The sequence below is a fragment of the Hydra vulgaris genome, chromosome 15, assembly GCF_038396675.1.
Source record: "Hydra vulgaris chromosome 15, alternate assembly HydraT2T_AEP".
Classification (NCBI taxonomy): domain Eukaryota; kingdom Metazoa; phylum Cnidaria; class Hydrozoa; order Anthoathecata; family Hydridae; genus Hydra; species Hydra vulgaris.
The window spans coordinates 27,685,461-27,709,257 of NC_088934.1; the positions used below are offsets into that span (position 1 = coordinate 27,685,461).

The window sequence follows — 23,797 nt, forward strand, 5'->3', positions numbered from 1 at the left end:
AATTCAACTACGGTCATAAATGTCTTAACTACTGTAATATTTCACACATTTGTGGAATATGTTGGCACTATTGTAGAAAGAATTCTTTAAAACCGTTTATTTCTACTTTTTTTTAAATATGTTTTTTTAAAGGTTGATTATCATTTTTATAGTTTTTTAAGAGAAATCTTTTCTGAAGCCTAGATTTAGAAATCAATTATAATTTTTATTTAATAAACATTCTTATTTTGCATGCATAATTATTTCAAATTTTTCTTGTAGACATAATATACATTTTTTGGAAATATTATTATATGCAGTTGCTGCTTTAAGGATGGACTAATTCAATACAAAATCATCAATTTCTTTTATCTTTAAATTCCCATATATACCATAAGACTGAATTGTGTCTTTAGTAAGAATACTTTTTTTAAGGACATCATCATAAACAAATTTAAAGGAATAAAATTCTTTTTTTATCAAAGAAGTTTTAGACTGTTATTAATTGATATTGGGATTTGCTTTACAATTTAAGGTGGATGATTTGAGCTGATATACAATAATTCGTCATTTGGTTTTTAAAAAAGCTTAAAATAAATTTTCAAAGAGGTCTAATGTGACGTCAAGATTTCATGACATCAAAATGATAGGTGATGACATCATGACATCAAAAAGTCACAATTAATTTATGCTTATTCCAATTTGAAAGCCGATATTTTAAAACATTTTTGTATCTTTTCTAATTTTATTGAGCTATGGACCAGATTTTTTATGCATTACTATTAAACCATGATCATAGTTTTCAAGACCTAAATCATTAATATTGATTATTTTATTTAATAAATCTAAAATATATATTCCAACAAGCTCACAAATTTCTGCTCCATTATAACTGCCAATTATTACATCAAAGCAGTCATGTATGTTTTTTTATTTTTTATGTTTCATTTATATAAATTAAAGTTTTTCTACAAAGTTTTCTTGAACTTTTACTTTATTCAGATAAAGTAAGGCTTTTTTAAAATGCTGTAAATTTATTTGTTTCTGAGAATTTTTTGAAAATTATTTCTAAGAATTAATTTATTTCTAAGAATTTTTTGTCCATTATAGTTTAAAAAAATCAATTTATCAAATGGTTTTTTTTTAATAAGTTTGAAAACTATTTTATATATATATATATATATATATATATATATATATATATATATATATATATATATATATATATATATATATATATATATATATATATATATTATTTATTTATTTTTTTTTAAGATTATTCACCTCCCCAAGGCCCGAGGGGGGCCACTACAGTCGAGGAGGATACTCATTTTTTTTTTTTTAGTCGTTATTCGTGGTGCAACCCTCTCTCAACTCTTTAACTCCGAAACACGAACCTTGCCGAGCAAGACCGCTGCGCGGAGAAACTAAGTTGAGCGCGGTACTTCCAGGGACGTATATATATATATATATATATATATATATATATATATATATATATATATATAGATAGATAGATAGATAGATAGATAGATAGATAGATTTAGATAGAGAGATAGATAATGTCAAAAAAATGTTGGCTGATGATCTGTAACCAACATTGGTTCAACATGGATTTGATATCCAGCACAACATTGTAGCCAACTGTCAGTTTAATGTTGACATCTGATGTTAGGTGTTGCATTCTAATGTAATTTTAATTGAAACTACATTTAATTTTTTTTCCACATAAGTTTGCATAAACTTTGATACTGATAAATGAAGATCAAATATTAATGTTGATCAAAGAAACAACTTTAACTTGAGAATGACACATATAAAAATCAAAATTTCTTGTCATAATAACTAAAGTTGGTAAAATATTCATACAAACTATATTTATATATAATTTATTATATGTGAATATAGTTAATATATATATCTGTATATATATATATATATATATATATATATATATATATATATATATATATATATATATATATATAGGCAGACACACACACGCACATATTTGTCTGATAAGCCATTGTAAATATATTTTAGTTCCTTATCTCACTGCACAACTGTAAAATCCTTTTCCACTTTTAATGAACACAGATGGATAATTGAGCCAAAAAAAACCATTGAATTAAAAATATGTTTCCAGTCGCAAGAGATAGGACAATTTGATCAAACTTTGCATTTTGAAATTGCAGGAACTAAACGAAAGTATCAAATTTTCTGTCGTGGCATATGTTCAGTACCTACAATATGCCAAGATCCAAAAGTGGTGTTTCTTCATTGTAAGAAATACAAAAAGCCAAATGAAATAGTTCGTAAGGTTTTTATTTTGAAGGATGAAGTGTTTGAATTTGGTCCCCTACTTGCTGGGAAAAATCGAGAAAGATACCGTGAAGGCAGATATCCTGAAAACATGGAAATGCTATGCATATCAAATACTTCTCTTATGAAAGCAGATATAACATTTTCATATTTAAGTGATAGCAATGCTACAACATTTCTTCTTGAGCCAAGCTTTGTTTCTTTACTACCTGGTGAAAATCAAGTAAGTTTTTTAATTAGATTTTATGCTTTTGATAGAAATTACATTTTTGTTAGAATTTGTACTTTTATTAGAAGTTATTCTTTAGAAACTGAAAATATGGTCATACCCTAAAACTCCTGGGTTCTATGAAGATACACTTGTATGCTGTGTTAAAGATAATCCAGAACCAGTATTATTTAAAGTTTCTGTTCATGGTGTTCGTCCTGAGCTTGAACTGGATCGCAAGATTATTCAATTTGACAGAGTATTGCTTCATAGGTTAAAATTTTCAATATTAATTTGGTTCCTAATTGATAATTTAAAGAAAATCAAAAGCTGTACAATTTTTACTATCTATTTACTAATTTTCAGATATGAATATATTTGAAAATTATTTATGAGTAATGTTCATACTCAATTGAACTTTTTTAATTTTTTTAAAGACTATTTTGATGAGCTCTCACTCAAATAATTGATCAAGTGTATGAACATAATTGTCAGTGTTAACACACTTCTTTAAAACATTATTGTCAGTGTTGACATACCTCTTTAAAGCATATATGTCAGTGTTAACATACCTCTTTGAAACATAATTGTCAGTGTTAACATACCTCTTTGAAACATATTTTTTAGTGTCACTAGAGTAGTAACTTAGTAAGATTTCTGAGGCCCCACTAGAGTAGTAACTTAATAAGAATTCTGAGGTCCCACTAGAGTAGCAACTTAGTAAGTTAATTGTTGCGTTTGATCATATGATGATAAGTTTATTATATTTGAAACAAATTTATGGTTCTCCTCTGATATTTGATGACAGACCATTTAAAGTCTATGAAAAAGCTTTTTAGTTTAAATGGCACCATTTTATCTTATTTATGATTGTCTTTATTTTGAAAAATTTAATAAGGTTGTGCTATTTAATATGATTATTGTTTATTGTTTTAATGTGGTCTTTCTATTTTATTTTTCTTGATACCTTAGTTTTCTTAATGTCATAGTTGTTTTATTACAAGGATTTAAATATTTTGTGTTATTTACTCGATTAATTTTTTCAATTTGCTGCTATACACTATGCTTTTATATTATTTGTTGTTTAATTCATGATTCAATTTTTTTATTTATGAAACCAGTTTGTCATTTTGTAAATTTTCTCCAACTTTGCAGTTCTTGACTAAGGCAATTAATTTACGCTTGCAAATAGCTTGTAGGTTTTTTTTGTTTGTTTGCTTTTGTCTTATTTTGGAATTAGTGTGATGTAAGGTGGTGCTTGTGTGTGGGCTTTGATGTGTAGTAAGCCAAGTGGTTAAAAGCGGAATTGCAGTTTTTTGAAAAAGAAATGTTATTGGCTTATTGATCTAGTTTTTTTTGACATTAGATGGTGAAAAAAATACAGATGGATTGATAATAAGAGTATAACTGCTGAACTTTTTTTTTATTTTAATTTACCTACCCAAGGCTATGCAGACCACTACAGTTGAGGAGGTTACTTTAGTTGTGGCTACAAGCCACAACTAAGTAAATTAGCTATAGCTAACAGAATAAATTAGCTATCACTCACACTAAATGCAAACACCCAAAATAGAATTGATAATAAAAGTGGAAGTAGTAATAATAAATATAATAGCACAAATGACAGTAATAATAATATATGTTATTTAAATATATAATAATATACAATGATAATACATATACACAATATAATATGTATATATACATATATATATATATATATATATATATATATATATATATATATATATATATATATATATATATATAAGATAGAGTACAATAGGGTTGAATTTGTAATTTTGAAAATACATTATCTTTAATGCCTTGTTTTAAAGATGAGATACCCTTCTAACAGCTTGTTGTTACAATGGTTGTCGCTATATTTGATAAGCATATTGCAAATGAGAGCCAAAGACGGCATGGTATATGTTTAAGAGTGTTTCCAGATTGACATAATGACAAACTTTAGCCAGAATTCCATTTGATCTCCTTAATTTCGAGTCTTTAAGATGGGATGCAATCGAAAGGGTGGAGTCAATATTAATTTCTAGATGTTAGTTTGAATTTACAGGATTGATTTTTTGCTCACTGAATCTAAAATTTAAGTTTTTATTGATTTTTGATTTATTGGATTTGAATATAACCAGTTCAGTTTTGCTACAATTGAGAGAAAGCTTGATTTGAGTGAAGCCCCTGAATTAGAAGATCATGGTTAAAGCAGTTGTTAATTTTTTTTTAAAGATTTGTTGATAATGAGCAAGGTAGTATCATCAGCAAAATGGTAAGTGGTTACAAACTTAATGGATTTATTAAGGTCATTAATGTATAGAAGAAAAAGCAGAGGGCCTAATTAGTGATTTACCAGGTACCCTGTTCAGACCCGTGGACCTGGTAATTCAGCTATTTTCCCGGGTGCCCGGAATCGGCCATTTTGTTGCAGTACCCGGCACCAAGTATTTTGAAAGAAATTTTTAATAAACATTAACCTTCAGTACTGTTACTATTTGTTTGAGTGGTACTTTAAATTGTGTTAAAATCCTATTAACATTTAAATTGCTTTTAGTTTAAATTTCAACCAATAAACTTCTTAATTTAAATCTAAGAGTGTTATGAAGTTGATAACCACAAAGCCCTATTTACTCAATAAAGATGTGTCTCACTTAAAATATTTTTTAAAATACATTTAAAAAAATAATTAGAATATATTGCAAAAAGGAAACTGATTTATACGCATATTTGAGTAGCTTTTTTTTATTGTGTGAGAGAATTTTTTTACAAGAGAATTTTTAGTAATTAAACTTTCAATTACTTTTAAGTATTTGAAAGTTTAATTACTAAAAATTCTCTTGTGAAAAAATTAGAATGATCAAACATTAAAATGTTTGTTCATTCTAATCTGAATTTAATTAAACAATTAAAATGAGACACAGTAAATAAGTGTTGTTTAAATTCTTTTTTATTTGTTTTAAATTTTTTGATTTTGTTTACACTACATTCGAAAAGGTCTACTCCCCTTTTTTTTTTTTTTGCAGTTCTGTGTTTCTCTTATTCTTTTATTTTCCTTAACTTTTGATTAATTAGTGCATATTAGCTATTATTTAGCAATAAGTTACAAAAAAATATATATTATATATAACACCGCAATTATAAACAAAAATTAGTTAGCATGAACAGTATTTTTTGAAGTTGATATATTTTTAAATTTGAAGCTCTTGATGTTTTAGGCATTAAGGATGTCAGATAGCAAGTTATTCCAAATATTAACAATCCGGAGGGAGATTTTCAGACATCAAGTTTACACTTTAGTTTGCATAATTTGAGTTTGTGACTTTAAAAGTAAATATAGTTGTTTATTAAAAAAAACTTGATATATTTAGGCAAACTTAATTAGGGCAAATTAATCAGTGTTATTTTGTGAAAGCATTTCAGTTCTATAGATTTCACAAGCTTTTGTTCCAATTTTTTAAAATGGACCCGGTCCCGGGTACCCTGAATTGGACCCACTATTTTTTTCTAATTACCGGGGATCAGGGACTCTGCATAAACTGGTTCTTGTACATCTCTAGTCCTAATACTGAGCCTTGTCGTAAATGCAAAGCATTTTAGTGAAGCTGCACCGAGCAGTGAACGCCTTAGGGATGAATAATAAGTTAAAAAGAGTTGAGCAGAGTGAGATAAAAGTACAAAAGGACAGATGTCCAGTGGAAAACAAAGAGCCTCAAAGTAGAAAATTACTAAAAAAATGATAAGTATAATGTTGTAAAAATAAACAATAACAATAAACAATAGTCGAGATACATAAGAGTCATTTACTGTTGTTTTACTAGATTGTTGTTAGTGTCAAGCGTAACTGTAATGTGTAGACAGTATTAGTGATGGAGCAGAATTATTCGTTTTATAAGTAGTTATCATGTGGTCTGTATTATTAGGGTGGTAAACATACATTATCGATTTAAGTGTGTCATGGGCGTCTCGAGTACAGTATGGATTCGTGCCCTATGGTACAGTATGAACAACAAGAAGACCTCCAACTTTCGCCCGAGACAGGCATCTCAAAAGAAGTTCCATTCTGGGTATACACCAGGGTATCTCTTCAAGGTATCCCATTGTGTTATCCCAAACGGACAATTCTCAGAGTATCCTGTCAGGACAATTGCCACAGACTTCTGAATTGACACTGGGACCAGAGGACACTTCGTGGGGCTTAGTACAACTTGCATACAATTGTAAGTCACTTTGTTGACATGAGTGTCATAAGTGCAGTGTTTTGTTGCAGTGTCACGAGTGTCAGTGAGATTTGTGACATAAATAGATTTTGAGTCATTAATGGAAACAAAATGCAATATGTTGTGAAGATAGGAAGTAAACCATTTAAGAGGAATTCTTCTGATTCCATAATATTCTAATTTTTTGAGTAGGATAAAGTGGTCTACTGTATTGAAAACTTTTTGTAGATCAACAAAGACACCACATGCAAAGTTTTTATCATCAAATTCTTGTTGAACTCAAACTCTTGTTGAAATGTTTTCCAAACATTTTTTTTAGTGGGTCAGTTGTAAATTTTTCCAGTATTACATACATAAAAGAATTCTGTAACAAAAATTTTGTAATGGCTACTAAACCACAGCGTGTTAAGGCTGCATCTGTATCTCTGGTTAACTGAAATTGTCTGCTACCTAGTTGCTAGTCATTTGTTCTGCCATTGTTGCAAGACTAAGTAAGAATGATAGTCTATCATCTTCTGAAGTTGATATAACTGCCTTATCTGAATCTTTGAATTGATTATCAGCATACAGTCTTTTTGTATTGGTAATTTTCCATAACTTTGCAAATATTCTAATAAAAGTAATGGTGTTGTCTGCTTCTTTTGTTATAATGTTATATTTTAGAGCAGTTGCAGTAAAAAAGAGTAAAGTCTTTAAAAGAGCAGTGTGAAGAATAAGAGATTAGGATGACATCGTTATTATCTTAGGATGACATCGTTATTATCTTAGGGTGGCATGGTTATCTTCTTTTGAGTAGTGTTGATAATGAGTTTAGAAGTTTAGAAAATGTAAACAAATTAAAAAAGGTCAATTTCTTATCAGAGGAAGATGTTTTAATAGATAAAAAAAATATTTGTGTTGCAACAAAATTTAAGCTTATTCAGATGATTCATAAAAAGTTATATCAACATTAATTGTTTTTTCAACCTTTAGATTAATAAAAATTCTACAACCAACTACTTAGCAAAACTATTGGCATTATATTTTGAATGGTTTACATGTTATACTAGGAAAAGAAGATAGTTTAACTACGTAAAACTAAATAAAAATGCCTTTTTTTATTTTAGGAAAGAGACACGTGTGGTTTTTTTGAGAAATAAAACTTTACTTCCTGCAGCATGGAAGTTAAGTGGAATGGAAAATATTGGTGATGATTTTACAGTTAACTCTACCTCTGGAATAATTGAGCCAATGTCAGAATTTGAATTGCAGATGCACTTTCGTGCCATTAAAGCTATAAGTGTAAAGAAGATTGTGAGAGTAGAAGTATGTTTTATTTTTCCATTATAGTACTAAATTTGGGTTTGTACCATAATTTTTTTGTTGAATTAGTGCTGATTTTATAGCATTTGTTTAATTAAGGCTGTACAAGAGCAATAAACCAATATTTGGACTATTAACCTCGTATCAATTGTAAAAAATGTAAAAAATGCTCTACTATTAATGCTTTTACAAGTGCGTAGACATAACAAAAATAATCCTCTATTAATGATTTTCAAAAAAATTAAAATTTAAAAAAATAAAGTTTTATTGTTCTCATTATAATTAAAAATACATTTGGTATAAAAAAAAATTGAATCATGAAACATGTCCATTAAAATTTATTATTCTTACGTCCCAATATTGTTGATACCAATAAGAAAACTAATAAATGTGTTAATAATGGGATAAAGTGTTATGAAGTTATAGCTATTATGTAAGGACTTTCCAGAGATTTTAGATATATATTAAACTATATAAAAGACTGAAGTCTATTCAAGTCTAATATATATTGAAGTCTACGAAGAACAAAATTATAAAAGAAACAGTTTCAATATTAAAGGTAGCATAATAAGGTTTCTAAACACCCTGATAAAAATTATAAGAAAAATAATAAGATTCCTAAATACCCTGATCAAAATTATAAGAAAAATAATAAGATTTCTAAATACCCTGATAAAAATTGATTATGAAGTAGTAAAATATTTTTCAGATGATATAAAAATTGTTAAGAAATTATCCATGCAATTAAAACTAGAATCTCTTTGGGCTCAACAGAAAAGATATTGGCCCACATTTACATGCAACATAGTTGAGTTTAGAAAATAGATTGTGTTTACTTTTGTGCTTTGAAATCCTTTATAATAATCCTTTATAATCCCTTATAAGTCCCCTTATAATAATAATCCTTTATAATCCCTTATAATTCAAAGAAACATTCAACTTTTGATGAAGTTTATTGTTTGAGTTTATGTACTATTTTGGTAAAAATGTTTTTCAAGCATAATTATGTAGTTTAGAAAAAACTGTTAAGCAATTCAGACTATTTTAAAACTAAGAGTGGATTAAAAATATGGAAACACTAATGTAAGAACTAGAAAACATAATAAGATGTTCAATTTTAGATCTAATTAATTGGATTTTAAACTTTTAAAATATAGTTTTTAAATACACAACAATGCTTGACCGATCACTATAGTTTTTAAATACATAGCAATGCTTGACCAATCACTATAGTTTTTAAATACATAGCAATGCTTGACCAATCACTATAGTTTTTAAATACATAACAATGTATGACCAATCACTTTTGTTTTTAGTTATAGTTTTCATATAATATAAAGTGACACTGGTATTTCAAACTCAATACTTTATAGATAAGAGAAAAATGCTATTTTTTTAGGTATCTGATGGGGACAATGTTTTGGGTCTTTCTCATGCGGAGAACATCACTGTAATTGCAGAAGCTTATGATATTGCCCTTGATCTTAGTTTTCCAAAAGGTTATTTGAAGATTATTTTTCAATATTTTTTTAGTTTTTTTTAGTTTTTGCTTTTTATATTACGTAAGTTTGCAATTTTATTTATTATTATAAAGAGTTGTTTTTTTTATTCTAAAAGTATACACTCAATGTTTCTAGTGAAAACACTAAAATATATGTTTTTAATCCATACTTGTGATTTTGTATAATCACAGCCAGTAGATCATTTTGTTAAACAAAATATTATTTTGACAGTTAAATTTTAGGTTCTGCATTTTAACAGATTATGCTTGAAATAACTTTTCGATATAATTTTCAAATTTTTTATAACACATAATTTAGGGACAAGGGGCATTATAATTTATAATATTGAAACTTAATAATTAGAATTAAAGTCATAGTTTGCAGTAATTTTTGTTTTAACTGAATTTTCAAAGGTATATAAATTATATACCTTTATATTTATATTATACCTTTGTACCTCTATATTATACCTTTATACCTTTATATTATATATATATATATATATATATATATATATATATATATATATATATATATATATATATATATATATATATATATATGTTAAAGAAAATGCTTAAAGCAGTAAAAAGTTTAAGAACTCGTAGTGAAAACAAGAATAATGCTGGTTTGCCATCTGAGCTTCCAATTAGTGATCTTCCAACTTTCAGGGGCAAGTGGTTCAATATTCATACTTTATTTTAAAAAATATAAATATTGATAGAAATATTAATTCTCCAAAGATTATTTCAAAAGTTGCCAGTGATCTTATTGATCTGTGGAGTAGAGTAAATTCTAAGCAGCCTCTGATACGTGAGAAGTCAGTAACCAAAAAATGTTTTAGACTTTTCATCAAAGTATTGTCTGCAGAAGGCAAGTTCAAAAATGCAAATAAAAACAAGGAGTATCTTGATTGTAGTTTTAAGCATTTATTTGATTTGTCGTCAAAGACCTAATTTTATTTTAATATATTTTTAAATAATTATTATTATAAGATAAAAATAAATGTTATATAATAATTTCAGGATTTGCAGTAATACTTTTATTAAAATTTTTTGGGGGATAAATAAATTATGTTTTAAACATTTTTATAAATCTGTGAAGTGTAGGAACCCACCAGGTTGCAAGACAAGACATTTTGTTTGTCTCTGTGAAGTTAACAAAAAAGTAAATAAGTTAAAGTTATAAAAGTTAATTTAAATCTGTTTGTTAAACATCGAGTAAATCTATAGTTTGTCAAACATCAAGTAAATCTATATTTGTTAAACATCGAGTAATCAGAATCAAAAGCATGTCAGAAAAAGAATATAATTACTTTTCTTTAAATTTGACAACAAATCATTTTGTTATATTATATAACATTATTAAGAAACACATTGTAATATAACAAAAATATATTATATATGTATTTTTTTTACTTGACTTTTACATGCCTTTGTAATATATAATATGTTTATTTTTAATTGACTTTTACATGTCTTTGTAATATATAATATGTTTATTTTTAATTGACTTGATGTAATTGTAAAAGTTAAACGTGTCACTTTTCTTTTCTTAAACATTATAACTTATATGTTTTACAATTAAAAAAAGTTTTAAATTTTTTAGGTACCACTATCAGATAGAGAATATTTAAAAGATCAAAAATAGAAAATTGGAACTATTATAAGATTTTAAATTGGTACGATTGATAAAACTTAGCAAAAGCCGCTATTAGGTTTGAAATAAGCGATGTTGCAACAGCTGCATTGGCAACAGCTGTATTAATTAACTATGGAATTGTTAAGAAAGTAATAAAACGCAAATAATAACAGAAAAAAAAATTGGGGGAAAAAAAAAGAATAAGCAACATCATAAGTTCTAAACATTTAGCTGACGTTAAAAAACTGGAGGTTATTGGAGTTGATGGAAAAAAAGACAAGTCTGCATTAACACATTCTATCAGGTATAACATTAACAGAGATCCAGTCATTGTTGCTGTAATCAAAGAAGAATACCATCTAAAATTTACAGCAGAGAGTGCACCCACATCACAAAGTTATTTGACTCTTGTAGTTATACCTAATGGAATTGGTGCAACCATGGCAAATGCTACTGCTAATGTTTTATTAGAATATAACAATGTTCAGAATTTAATGGCGATTATTTTAGATAATACAAGCTCAAATACAAGTTGCGATAGAGGTTTGGTTGTCAAACTTGAAAAAATTACAAACAAAAAGTTACACCTTTTAGGATGTTTGCTGCATCAGAATGAACTGCCACTGTAACACATCATGTCAGAATTAGATGGAAAAACAATTAGTCTTAATTCTTTCAAGGGGCAAATCAGGGAAGCTGCATCTAATCTAACTCTTCATGAACAGCCATTGTTTCAATTTGTACCCAAGTCAGATATAGAATTGTTGTTAACAGAAAGATTATAAGTGATCTTAGTACAGACCAGCGCAAACTCTATGAGTATTATGTTGGTACTTCAAAAGGTTTTATTTCTGAAAAGTTTGTTTCAAAAAAACCTGTACCATTTTGCCATGCTAGATGGCTAACTTTAGCTCTTAGAATTATGATGTTATATGTTAAGACTAGGGAGCTATCTCTTGAGCTTTTAGCAGTAACTAAGTATATTGTGCAAGTTTACTGTGTAATGTGGTTTGCTAACAAACACTCTGGACAATACAAAGATGTTTGTCTACTCCTATATAAAAATATTCAGTTGGTCAAGCTTCAAGAGAACAGGATTCAAAGTATCGTTTTTACCAATCTCCAGGGTAATTCATAGTGTTGTTTGCAGGAAAATTTTCTTTACTGCGTGCTGCAGGATGAAAATATGTAAGAAATCGAGCTCTTTACCAAATTCTTATAATAAGAAAATTAAAAGAAGACATTACTTTCAAAACTCAGTTTAAGCGGAAATTGGTGATGAAAATAAATTTTGATGCTGGTTTTTGGGGTTTTCTTGTTTCTGTTGATGAGATTCAGATTGAGCCACCAGCGACACTTAGCGCATCTTCAGAAAAAATTAGAGAGGCATTTGAATCTTGACAAAAACTTAATTGATTTTTTTAACAACTCTCAATCCATTGAGAAAGCAGTAAAACTAACCTCCAAAGCTGCTAAGCAGGTTTATGGTCAAGAAAAGAAACACAAATTCATTTAGGCAAAGAACCAAATTCGAAAAGAGATTAAGAGAAATGTAAAAAAGTGAATATCTAATTCTGTAATTTTCTGTGCGATTTAATTAAAAACAGCTTGCTATGAAAAATGCAAAATAAAAACTATTCTGATTAAGTTCCGAATTGTTTAGTGTTGATAAATTAATATTCCTTAAAAATAAAAAGGCTACGAAAGATATAAATGAGACTGTAAAAAATGTCAAAATGGATAAAAATTCAATTAAAGGTAAAAATTTGAACCAATTTCCCAAACTGAATGTAAATTAGACAAAGTTAAATTTATATTTTCATGTTATTTACATTGCAATGAACGAATTCCAGGGTGACTCTTTGTAGTTTTCCAAAAAAACACCTTCAAGGCAGCGGCTTATTAAATAAACAGAACTAAAAGCAAAGTAAAAAGAAAAAATGAGATATCCAAAGACTTTTTATTAAAAGAAAACAAAAAAGCAATTTTCAAGTTTTATTAATTTATGTTGTTTGCATTGTTTATATTATCATGTATTTTGTGGTATTTTGATGTTGCGTTTTACATTTGTTGCTATTATCAAGTGATCTCATTTTTTTTTTGTCTCATAATATTTAAATGTATCTTTTTGTTTTATTTTTTATCACCCTTCTGATTGTTAAACGTTGTCTCATTCTTTCATAATCTCTCATATTAGCTCATTTACTTTTTCCTTTTTTGTTATTAGTCTGGCTTTTTTTAATTGTTATTGTTCTTCTTTTTATTATAATTATTTTTTGTTCACTATTTATATTATTTTTTGTTGTTGTTGTTTGTTTTTTGCTTTATTTGTTTATTTTATTAAGGTGTCACTCCAATGACTAGTTTTTAATTATACGAGTGACACCAAACATAATTTTGTAAAATTATAAATAAATCTGTAATTTTTTCAATTTTATGGTTAAATAAATGGATAAATATTTTTACTATTGTTTTATTAGACTGGCTTTTTTTTTAGAAAAACTTTTTTTTATTTGATTAGCCTTTAATTTTTTTGACAAACTGCTACTAATTCTTGAAACTTATGACTTTTTAAGTTTAGTCATTTGTTTCTTTTCTTACTAATTCATTGCAAGGTTTGATAAAAATAATTTTTTTGTGTATAATATAGGTGCTGATGGTATTTTGGACTTTGGAACACTTAAAGTTGGAGATGAAGCCAAATTAGTTTGCACTTTGAAAAATAAAGGTCGTTATGAGATTTCATTCTCATTTTTGCTTGAAAATATTAATGGCTCGAAGGAGAATATTAACAAAATATTGTCTGTAATTCCAAACAAGGGTGTACTGTTACCAAATGAACGACCAAGCCAAATTCAAATTAATTTTATATCTCATAAAGAAATTTCTATATCTGATATGCCAATTCTCAAATGTCAGGTATGTTCATTTAAATATAAATTATATTAACTTGGTATAATATCTATAACCTTTTTCATTTTTGGTGTAAAATTAAATTATAAGTAAATGACTTATAGGGCATTCTTTTTTTTTAAATAAAAACTTTACGTGAATTTTTTCTTATGCAAGAATCTCTAAATTTATATTTAATTATAAGGTAATTGAACCAAACATGGGAGAAAATGGTGAAATTATTGCATGCATCCCTGTGAAGGTCAGTGCTAAGTCAATCTTTAGCAAGTACACAATTAGCCCAGGGCGTGAAATTAATTTTGGGGCTGTTGTAGTGAATACAAAGAAAACAAGAACATTTACTATAGAAAATAAAAGCCAATTTGATTTTCGCTTCAATATTTTAAAGCCTCAAGCAAAGACTGTTAGCTCATCGCAACACACTTCTAGCTTTTCTAAAATTCGATCTCAAAGAGAATCGTTCAAAGGGTAACTTTTTTTTTTACACAAAAAAATCTTATGATACTAAGAATAAAAAGTTATTTTTGGTTTTTTGTAAATTTTTTGAAACTATTTGAAAATTTTTTTGTTTGACATATTTATGAATTTGTTCTGTGCGATTGTATTTTAGTAATGAAATAAATGTTGCTCCTACTGGAATTGTTGGAGGACATAACATAAAGTCAAACTTTGGAATTTTTTCTGTTAACCCATCAAACGGTATTGTAGCAGCTCTTAATGGAAGTTGCGTTGTTACTGTTGACATGATATCAGAAATTCCAATGATTGGTCTTGAAGTAATTTTAAAAAGTTTTTCAGTTATAGTTCCATAAAATATTTGTTCATAATAATTATTTTGAGAATTATTTGCAAAACTCTTTTTTGTATGATTTTTTTACTTGAGTATATATTTTTTTTAAAACAATGTTATTCTTAAAGATGGCATTTGTTTTTTTTTAAAACAATGTAGTTCTTAAAGATGATATTTGTTTAAAACAATGTTCTTAAAAGTGATATTTGTTTAGGATGTTGTTATTGATATAAGTGATCGAGATCCTGAAGATCATCCTGGGGGTATTGAGTTCAGATTTGTGGGTGAAGTTTGTTTACCAAGTATTTTGTCACTGCCAAATGGAGCATCATCAATATTTGAAGAGCATCGAATTATCAAAAGTTTTAACACAATGTCCCCCGTCCATGATTTTGCTTCTAAAACATGCATATATGTTGAAGATGATAATAGATTTTTTATTCACAATGTAATTGTGGGACATGTTGCTAATGTCAAGTTTAAGATTACAAATTCTAATAAAGTAATTAAAATTTAAATTCTGTACAAGAATTTTTTATAGTGGTATTATTTTTTTTAAAAATGTTGGCATTAGTACTATTTTTAAAAATAGTACTATTTAAGAAAAAAAAATTTTAACTATTTGAATTTTTTTCAGATCCCATGTGATGTTGTTTTTTCATTAAAACCAATATCAAATAAGTCAGTTCATAAAATTATTGATGTATTTGAAATTAATATGCAACGTGCTTCAATATTCCCTCAAAGCACAACATATGTGGTTGTCTCCTTTCAACCTCAAGCAATACAGGTATTTTTTCAAATATTAGTAATATGATAATTATTGGTTCAAAATCAGAATTTTTTTATTTATACTGTTTTCTTGTATATTTTTTTTACTCAGCAATATTCATGTGTTTTTGAAGCTGTGGTTGATGGATTGTCTGCTTCTATTTCTAATGGTAGAAACATCACATTTGATATCATTGGTGATGGAGTTCTTCCACATATTTCAATTTTAAAGCCAATCACAACAAATCTACAAGGGACTCCTATTATTGTTTTTCAAAGGTTAAATTATTAAATAAAATGCAGGGTTGTCAGCAGCAGGTGGGTAGTAAATTGCTAAATAAAAGTACTAAGGAAAAGTCAAAGGTTTTTGTTTAGACCAGATTAGATTTTTTTTGTTTTGTTTTGCAATTTAAGTATTAGAAGACTTTATATTTAGCCTTTTTGAAGCTTCGTAAGTAAATAACTTAATAATACAGCTGGCCACCCTGAAAAAATGATTTATTGATGCAATTTTTTAAGTTTAAATGTTTATTATCTATAAATAGTCACACGGGTATATAAAAACAAATGTTGACATGTGAGCATGTGGTTAAGATTCAAAAATCAATGTTGTTATTTAAAAAAATATTGAGTTTTACAGCTAGACTACCTAAATACACTGTCCAAATAAACACAAAAAAGCTATTTTGTTTTAAATATAAAGAACAGTTTATTTAAAAAATAAAATTTCAAAAATTTACCATAGAAAAAGCCTTTTTAACTAAGTTGATGCTTTTTTTGAAAAAAAAAATGTTTTTAATAAAACAACAAATCTTTTAGCTTGCTTTGCAGTTGAGCGTGATACCACCAGGCATGTCGACATTAGTGAGGTTTGAACTCTGTACCTCTCACTTACAAAGTGAGTGCTCAACAATTACACCACTACTTTATATGACTTCAGATGTCCTTAATATATCTATATATTTTTATGTGTATTCTTTGATCAAATTTTGAAAAGTTTTATCTAGAAATTTGTTGTCTAAATTAAATTCTACATAAACTATTTATGTAGCAGTTAACATGCATCCTTTTTTAATAGTTTTTGAAGACTTTAAAAATGCATTAATACCTCTTATATGCGTCTTTAGGTAATTTTATTTTGTGTCTTCAAGTTATTTTATTGTTTTGTTTCTCTATTATCTTAAAGCTGTTTTATTAAGATTTATGTGTTTTTTTGATTACACAAAAATTATTTATAATGTTTGTGTTAGTTTTGCTGATTAACCAGAAATGGTTTTTATTAGGTTTAATTTTTATTTAGATTTATATGTTTAATTTACTGATAAAGCAGAAACTATTTATAAAATCTATGTGTTTGTTTTGCTGGTTAAGAATCATTCTTAGTCGACTTTCTTTTCACGATTACTAGTCAGGCTAAAACAAACTATTCAATTTTTATTATTATTTTATGACTAGGAAATAAAAATCGCATTCTCAAAAACTAATAATTTTTGTATATATAACACAAATATATACTGAACAAATATACATATATATATATATATATATATATATATATATATATATATATATATATATATATATATATATATATATTGAATAAATTATTATATGTTTATTATGTAAAACTTATGGAAAAAATTTTTTCCACAAATATATTTTATTTTATTTTTTAGGTTAATTTTGGGGCATTGTCAACGAGCACAAGTTGTTCTTAAAAATGATGGGTTGTTGTCTTGCAAATGTCACATTAAACTTGTTGACCCAAACAAAAGTTATTTTATTCATTTGAAAAATAAAGAGGTTAGTTGCATTACCTTGCACTAGATAAAAAAAATATTTGGCTTTCTACTGAAGAAATAAATGTTGTATTACAGTAATTTGAGGCTCCTGACTCCAAAACTGGCCTTAGATTTTTTTCTAATGCAGTTATTTAGTTACAGTCAAAATTAGTTTAGACTTTGTCATTAAGATACATAGTTTTATTAATAAACAACTGTTTAGAAAAAAATTTGGCTTCGATCTAATTCAACTACAGCAACAAATATCTTCACAAAGTTGTACTTTGTATACTTGTTTATACTTGGTTGCTGCTTAATATTTTTTCAAATCTCATATAATGTGTGATCTGTGGACCAGCTTACTAGGAATGACTATCTTATATAGCATGTCTGATCTCATATAGCATGTCTGATCTGTGGCTTACTAGACATTGGTTTACTCATTGAAATCATCATAAAATGGTCACAAATATAACAGAAACCAATCAAGTATTACAAATGCAATTGCTAGACATTAGTTAACAATAATTGCTAAAACATAAACAAAAAGTAATTACACAACACTGCAATAAATTTGCATCAACTTTACAAGATAAATTAAATTAAAAAAAACAACTATTGTTAACATTATATTCACAAACTTGTCCATCTTCTGCCTATAGTGCAGTCTGATCAAGTATATCATATCAAAATTAGTGATCTCAAATTACTTTAAATACAAACATTTATTTGAGTAAAAAAAAATTTTTTGCATAGTGTTATTTAGGTTTTTCTATTTATTGATTAATCATGCAATATCATGTGTGTAGTGGGTTAATCATACAATATTAACCCGTTTTTGTGGAATAAAAATAGTTTTAGTGCCAAAAATATCAATGCAAATTTGTAATTTGGATTTAGTTGTGAGTAAAATTTTCTTTTCAAAAGTTGAAATTTATTTTTAAGTTGTATTAAGTTTGCATGTGTTATTTTGAACAAATTTTCTATGTTTTTTAGTAACATGATTTTTACACTGTAGGCTAAAATGTTGGATTTTCCTGATAATCACACTAAACAAATTTCTTCTGCAGTCTCAGGTGATTTTTCGATCTTGAGCATTGCTATCAATGAAACTATTGAGTTTTCTGTTGAATTTGTACCAAACATGGTTGCAAAACATGTTGCTAATATTCAAATAAGAGTTGAGGACAATCCATTTGAAGATATTCTTATTGAAATTCTTGGTGAAGGATATTACCAAGAGTTTACAATAGAAAACATTAATCAAGTTATTGATTGGCAGTCTCATCAGAAACATGATTCCCAACAGGATACAGAAGCTATTGCAGGTTAGTTAAGTTCCAAATGCATGGCTCAAATTAAGCGTATCGTGATTGCAAGTTGCTTAATTCAATTTACAATCGCAAAACAGGGTTTGAATTAAGAGAATTCAGGGTTTGAATTAAGAGTATTTGCTTAAATCGCCTTAAATTTTAAAAAGATGTATATTTTCGTGATTTATTCATTTTTATCTTCTTTTTTTTTCTAGTTTATTATTAATAACTATTTTTAAAATTATTGAATTGGTTTGTATGGTTTTAATTAGGGGTCATAAAGTAGATCACATTAAATTTTTAAATAGAAGTACAATCATTTGCTCTTTTGTAAAATTATAATATTTAACTTTACTATTATTTAACTTTACTTTAATTTAACTTTACTTTTATTTAACTTTACTTTTATTTAACTTTACTATTATTTAACTTTACTATTATTTAATTTTTATTTAAAGAATGACATGTAGTAGTTTAGTGAAAAATCTAGCATTATGTTTATCGATATGTTATGTTATTGTTATGTTAGTAAAATGTCTTAAGCGTTATGTTCCCCATAATTATTTATATATTCTTTTGCCTATGAAAGTTATGTTATCTGTTATGTTAGTTTAATTACATAATAATATGACATCATATAAAAACTTCGAAAAAAGCAAGTTTTTTTGCAAATTGTTTAAGTTTTTTTTTTATAAGCAATAAGAGAGCTCAAACAGCTTATATATTAACACTGTTTATTAGTATATGTTTATTATATTTTTAGTCACTGAGGCTCATACTTTTAATATGGGTTGTTGCTAATATAACTGATTGGCTTCCATTTAATATTATTAAAAAATTTTGTCCTATTATTATTGTTTTATTAATCTTTATTAACATTATGTTATACACACATAAACATTATGTTATACACACATAAAATTAATAAAGATTAATAATAATATGACAACACTGTATGTATATGTATATATATTTGTGTGTATTTTATATCTATTATCAAGAGCTAGAGTTGTGTAACAAAAAAATTGCAAAAGTGTTGAACTAATTTATCAGAAATAATTAACAAAGGAAGTTTTAAAAACTGGTGGCACTCTTCCTGAGTGACTTTATTTAAGTTCTGAGTGATTTATTAAAGTTTTCAAATCGAAAGCAGTTTTTCTGCAAGACCAAGAGCAACTTTAAAAATTACTTTAGTATTACACCTTTTTTCGTACTAAGTCTTTTAAATAAGAAAATCTTTGGATTGTCGAAGTTTTTACTTACACTTCTTTCATTTATACATATTGTCTTACTTTCATTAGGTTGAATTTTTAAAATGCAAGGTATTTATATTTAAAATCTCTTAAAATATTTTTGACGTAAAAACTACCATCATAATTTAGGAGGGAGAGGGGTATATGTGATTGTATATGTTCAGGTATATGTGATTGTTTGTGACAGGAGGGAAGAGGTTGAGAATTGACAAGTATAGGGTGACTTACTTTATGGATGACCCCCTTAATTGCATTTACTATCGATTTTTTTTACTAAAACAAAAACAAAAAAATATTTTAACTAATTTTTTTACGCTAGGAGAATAGCAGATTATTCTTTTTTTTTTTAATGTCTAAATAAAAATATTGTTATAATTGTTATTTTTATTTATTTATATATTTATGGCAACTAAATAAGAAATCTAAAATAAGAATACATAAACAAATTAAAAAAACAATATAGATAATTTTAATTTACATTAAAAAAAGATTTTTATTCTAAATTCTCCTAATATAAAAAGTTTCACTTTGAACCTTGTCAACCCAATACGACAAAATAAGAATTCATTGCTCAGTCTAGTTCGAGCACCCCAGATTACCTGCATCAAATATAACAAAGATATCATAGTTTCATATTTTAAACATGATGATTTCACCTGAAAAAGTTGTAAAAAATGGTGGATTATTTACATTAATGTATTATTTAATGTATTATTTGTTTTACATACTTATTTAAACATAAAATAATGCATATTCAACACTGTTACTGTCAATACTTATTTTTATATGTGATCTAATGAATAAAATGTTTTTGAATTTATTTGTGCTGAATCAATGTGAGAATTTTATACAACCTTTTGTTAAACCTTTAGTTCAAAGTAGCAATCAAATTATCTATGGTGATTGTCATGTTGGGGTTTCTAAAAGCATAACCTTTACTGTTTGTAATCGTTCTTCAACTGATCCAATGCGGTTTTTTTGGGATTCTATTCCAGAATTAACATTTAAGCCTAAATGTGGACATGTGCAACCTAATTGTACTAAAGATATAACTGTTACCTATCTTAGTAATTTACCTCAAGTACTTGATCATGTCAACATTTTGTGCAGAGTTTCAAAAATATCTCTAGTTAACAAAAAGGTAATTTAATGTTTATTTCTAAAAATATTTGAAATTTTTTAATGAAATCAGAGTTTGACTAGTCGTATTTAGGTTTTAGATTGGGATGATACCAAACAAGTTATATGTTGGATTGATGACATAGCTTCAGAAGGATCACAATCTATAAATACAGAAGAAGTTTCTAGAAACAAACAAAAAAAGATTGTTCAGATTGAAGAAGAACCTGCATACACTGTTATTCCTGGATCGCTATTAGATACAGATCTTGTTTTTTTGGTTAATTGTCATTACTCAAAGTATCAAATGGGTACAGAAAAAATTAATTTTAAAGAAACATATATCTTGCAAACAAGATTCTATAGGTATAGACTTTTTTAATGTTTTGACAAATTTTTTACAAAAGTTAAAGGGATCCCAAACATCTGAGACATGTTGTGTTCATATTATAGAGAATGATAAAAAAAAAATGTTTGGGCTAAATTTTTTTCATTAAAACAAAAGAATAAATGCATACCAAGAAAAACTAACTTTTTTATTTTAGTCAAAGCTCACCTTTTCCGTTTTGTTGTAGGCCAAAAAGTCAGCATAATATATGCCGCATTCTACAGACTTGATAATTTATTTAAGTGCATTTTATTCCTAAGAGTTTCAGTACATGACGTCATTGATTTTTTTTGTTTGCGTAAAATATCAATTATGCAAACAAACACAAAAGTCAATGAGATCATGTGCTGAAACTCCTAGGAATAAAATGTGCTTGAATAAGTTATCAAGTCTGTAAACTTTTTGGCCTTTTAAATCAAATTTTTTTTTAATCAAAAAAATTTAGCCCAAACATTTTTTTATCATTCTCTTTAATATGAAAACAAAATGTCTCGAGGTTTGGAATTCCTTTAAGTATATTATATGTGATTTACATTACTCAAAAAATCCATTCTAAAACTCAATTCAAAATTTTCAATTGAATTAAAATTAATGTGATGTTTCCTATTTTAGTTTTAAGCTTGCAAATGTAGGATTAGTGTCATTTGAATACAATTGGAATATTGTACAAGGGATATATGAACCCCTAATTAGTTCTATTCAATCTGATACTTTGTCTGATTTAACTGTTGAACAAAAAAAAGGCATGAAATCATCTCATAAAGTAACTATAGCAACAAACTCTAATAATTCACAAATAAGTTGGCAAAGGTAAAAATTATTATGACATAAAAATATTTTAATATACATTGTGTAATTGTATAAACAAGCTAATTAAAAATTTTTTTGGCTGTTATGGGGCATTATTTTATTTTACATTTTAAGTATTTATTATTCTAATCAATTCACATAAACTAAATTATTAAAAAAAAAATTTGTTTAATGTGTATTATGATAACATTTATTTGATGTTTTTTAAACATTAGTAACCAACCTGAACAAGCTAAAAGTGTATTGACTTCAAACACAAATGAAACAAATACTTTGTTTGAATGCATAAAATCTTTGGCTTCAACACAAATTTTAAGTGGCCTTAGTGCAGATGAAAGACCTGTTAATAAAATAACTTCTGTGTATGAAGCAGAGTTACTTAAGCGGTTTCAAAGTATTTCAACTGCTAATATTCCTTTTACTATAGAACCATTGTTTGGAACTATTTTAGCTGGAGAGGAAGTTTCTTTTACAGTTCGCTTTTCTCCTGTAGAAATTGGAGATTTTAATGCAATTCTTTTTATGAGGTATTAGTAATATAATTAGGATGTGTATTTATTTATTAGTTTAATAATTTAGTTTATAAATAGTTATATTACAAATAAATAATGTTAGAAGTAATTACTAAAAAATAAAATTAGTAAGTAATTTAGCTCATTTATTTTAAATTTTTAATTTATATATTTTTAGCATTGATAATTTGGATCCATCTTTGAAAAAACCAATTATTTCACTGCACGGACAAAGTGCTTTACCTTGGTGTCATTTTGAGTTGAAAGAATCTAATTACATAATAGAGCGACGTAATCCTGAACAAAAAGGTACAGTTGGATTGATACTTGATCATAACACAAAAGTTATTGAGTTTGAATCTTGTGGTGTGAGTAACATTATAAGGTACTTTTTTTTTTTATAAATAATTAGTTGCAATTTTTTTATAAATAATAGATTGTAATTTTTTTATAGATAGTTGCAATTTTTATACACTAAAAGTAAAGTTTAATCTTTTTATTTTTTCAGAAAGTTTTTCATAATGAATCCTACCGATACATCTTACAATTATACATGGCTTTTAGAACAACATCCAGGAAATTCTTTATCAAATTTTGTTTGTAAAACAATGACTGGATGCATTCAACCTGGAATGAAAACTGAAATAGTGTTTGAGTATAAAATGGATGTGTTTGAATTAAAAGAGTCATTGTGGCAATTTATTATTAAAGAACATGGTGTCTCCGTACCATTTCTCTTAGTTGCTTATGGGAGAGAGCCTTCTGTAACATTTGACAGATCAAATGTAAACTTTAAACAAGTTTTGACAGGTATAAATGTTTTATATGTACAATATTTATTATAAATTTTTTGTTTCACTATATTATTTTAATTTTTGCTGGAGTAGATGAAAAGTTTTGTAAAATATTATTTTTTTTAAAAACTGATTAAAGTTTGAGAAATGAAAGAGAAAATTATTTT

The 23,797-nt window shown here is 26.6% G+C and overlaps 1 protein-coding gene across 2 annotated transcripts in view; it reads left to right on the top strand.

The window, feature by feature from the left end:
- Nucleotides 1-23,797, top strand: part of LOC100201323 (hydrocephalus-inducing protein) — a 150,370-nt gene that overhangs the window by 97,237 nt on the left and 29,336 nt on the right. The window contains exons 50-67 of one of the 2 annotated variants that reach the window (XM_065818900.1): nucleotides 2,026-2,527; nucleotides 2,613-2,785; nucleotides 7,848-8,046; nucleotides 9,443-9,542; nucleotides 13,837-14,105; nucleotides 14,284-14,567; nucleotides 14,710-14,875; nucleotides 15,104-15,391; nucleotides 15,527-15,679; nucleotides 15,773-15,939; nucleotides 17,337-17,463; nucleotides 18,460-18,769; nucleotides 20,880-21,148; nucleotides 21,221-21,492; nucleotides 22,127-22,324; nucleotides 22,540-22,851; nucleotides 23,015-23,221; nucleotides 23,345-23,646. In XM_065818900.1, coding sequence (XP_065674972.1) covers nucleotides 2,026-2,527; nucleotides 2,613-2,785; nucleotides 7,848-8,046; nucleotides 9,443-9,542; nucleotides 13,837-14,105; nucleotides 14,284-14,567; nucleotides 14,710-14,875; nucleotides 15,104-15,391; nucleotides 15,527-15,679; nucleotides 15,773-15,939; nucleotides 17,337-17,463; nucleotides 18,460-18,769; nucleotides 20,880-21,148; nucleotides 21,221-21,492; nucleotides 22,127-22,324; nucleotides 22,540-22,851; nucleotides 23,015-23,221; nucleotides 23,345-23,646 — 4,298 coding nt within the window. The remainder of the gene's footprint in view (nucleotides 1-2,025; nucleotides 2,528-2,612; nucleotides 2,786-7,847; nucleotides 8,047-9,442; nucleotides 9,543-13,836; nucleotides 14,106-14,283; nucleotides 14,568-14,709; nucleotides 14,876-15,103; nucleotides 15,392-15,526; nucleotides 15,680-15,772; nucleotides 15,940-17,336; nucleotides 17,464-18,459; nucleotides 18,770-20,879; nucleotides 21,149-21,220; nucleotides 21,493-22,126; nucleotides 22,325-22,539; nucleotides 22,852-23,014; nucleotides 23,222-23,344; nucleotides 23,647-23,797) is intronic. The other variant, XM_065818901.1, reaches the window with a different exon arrangement.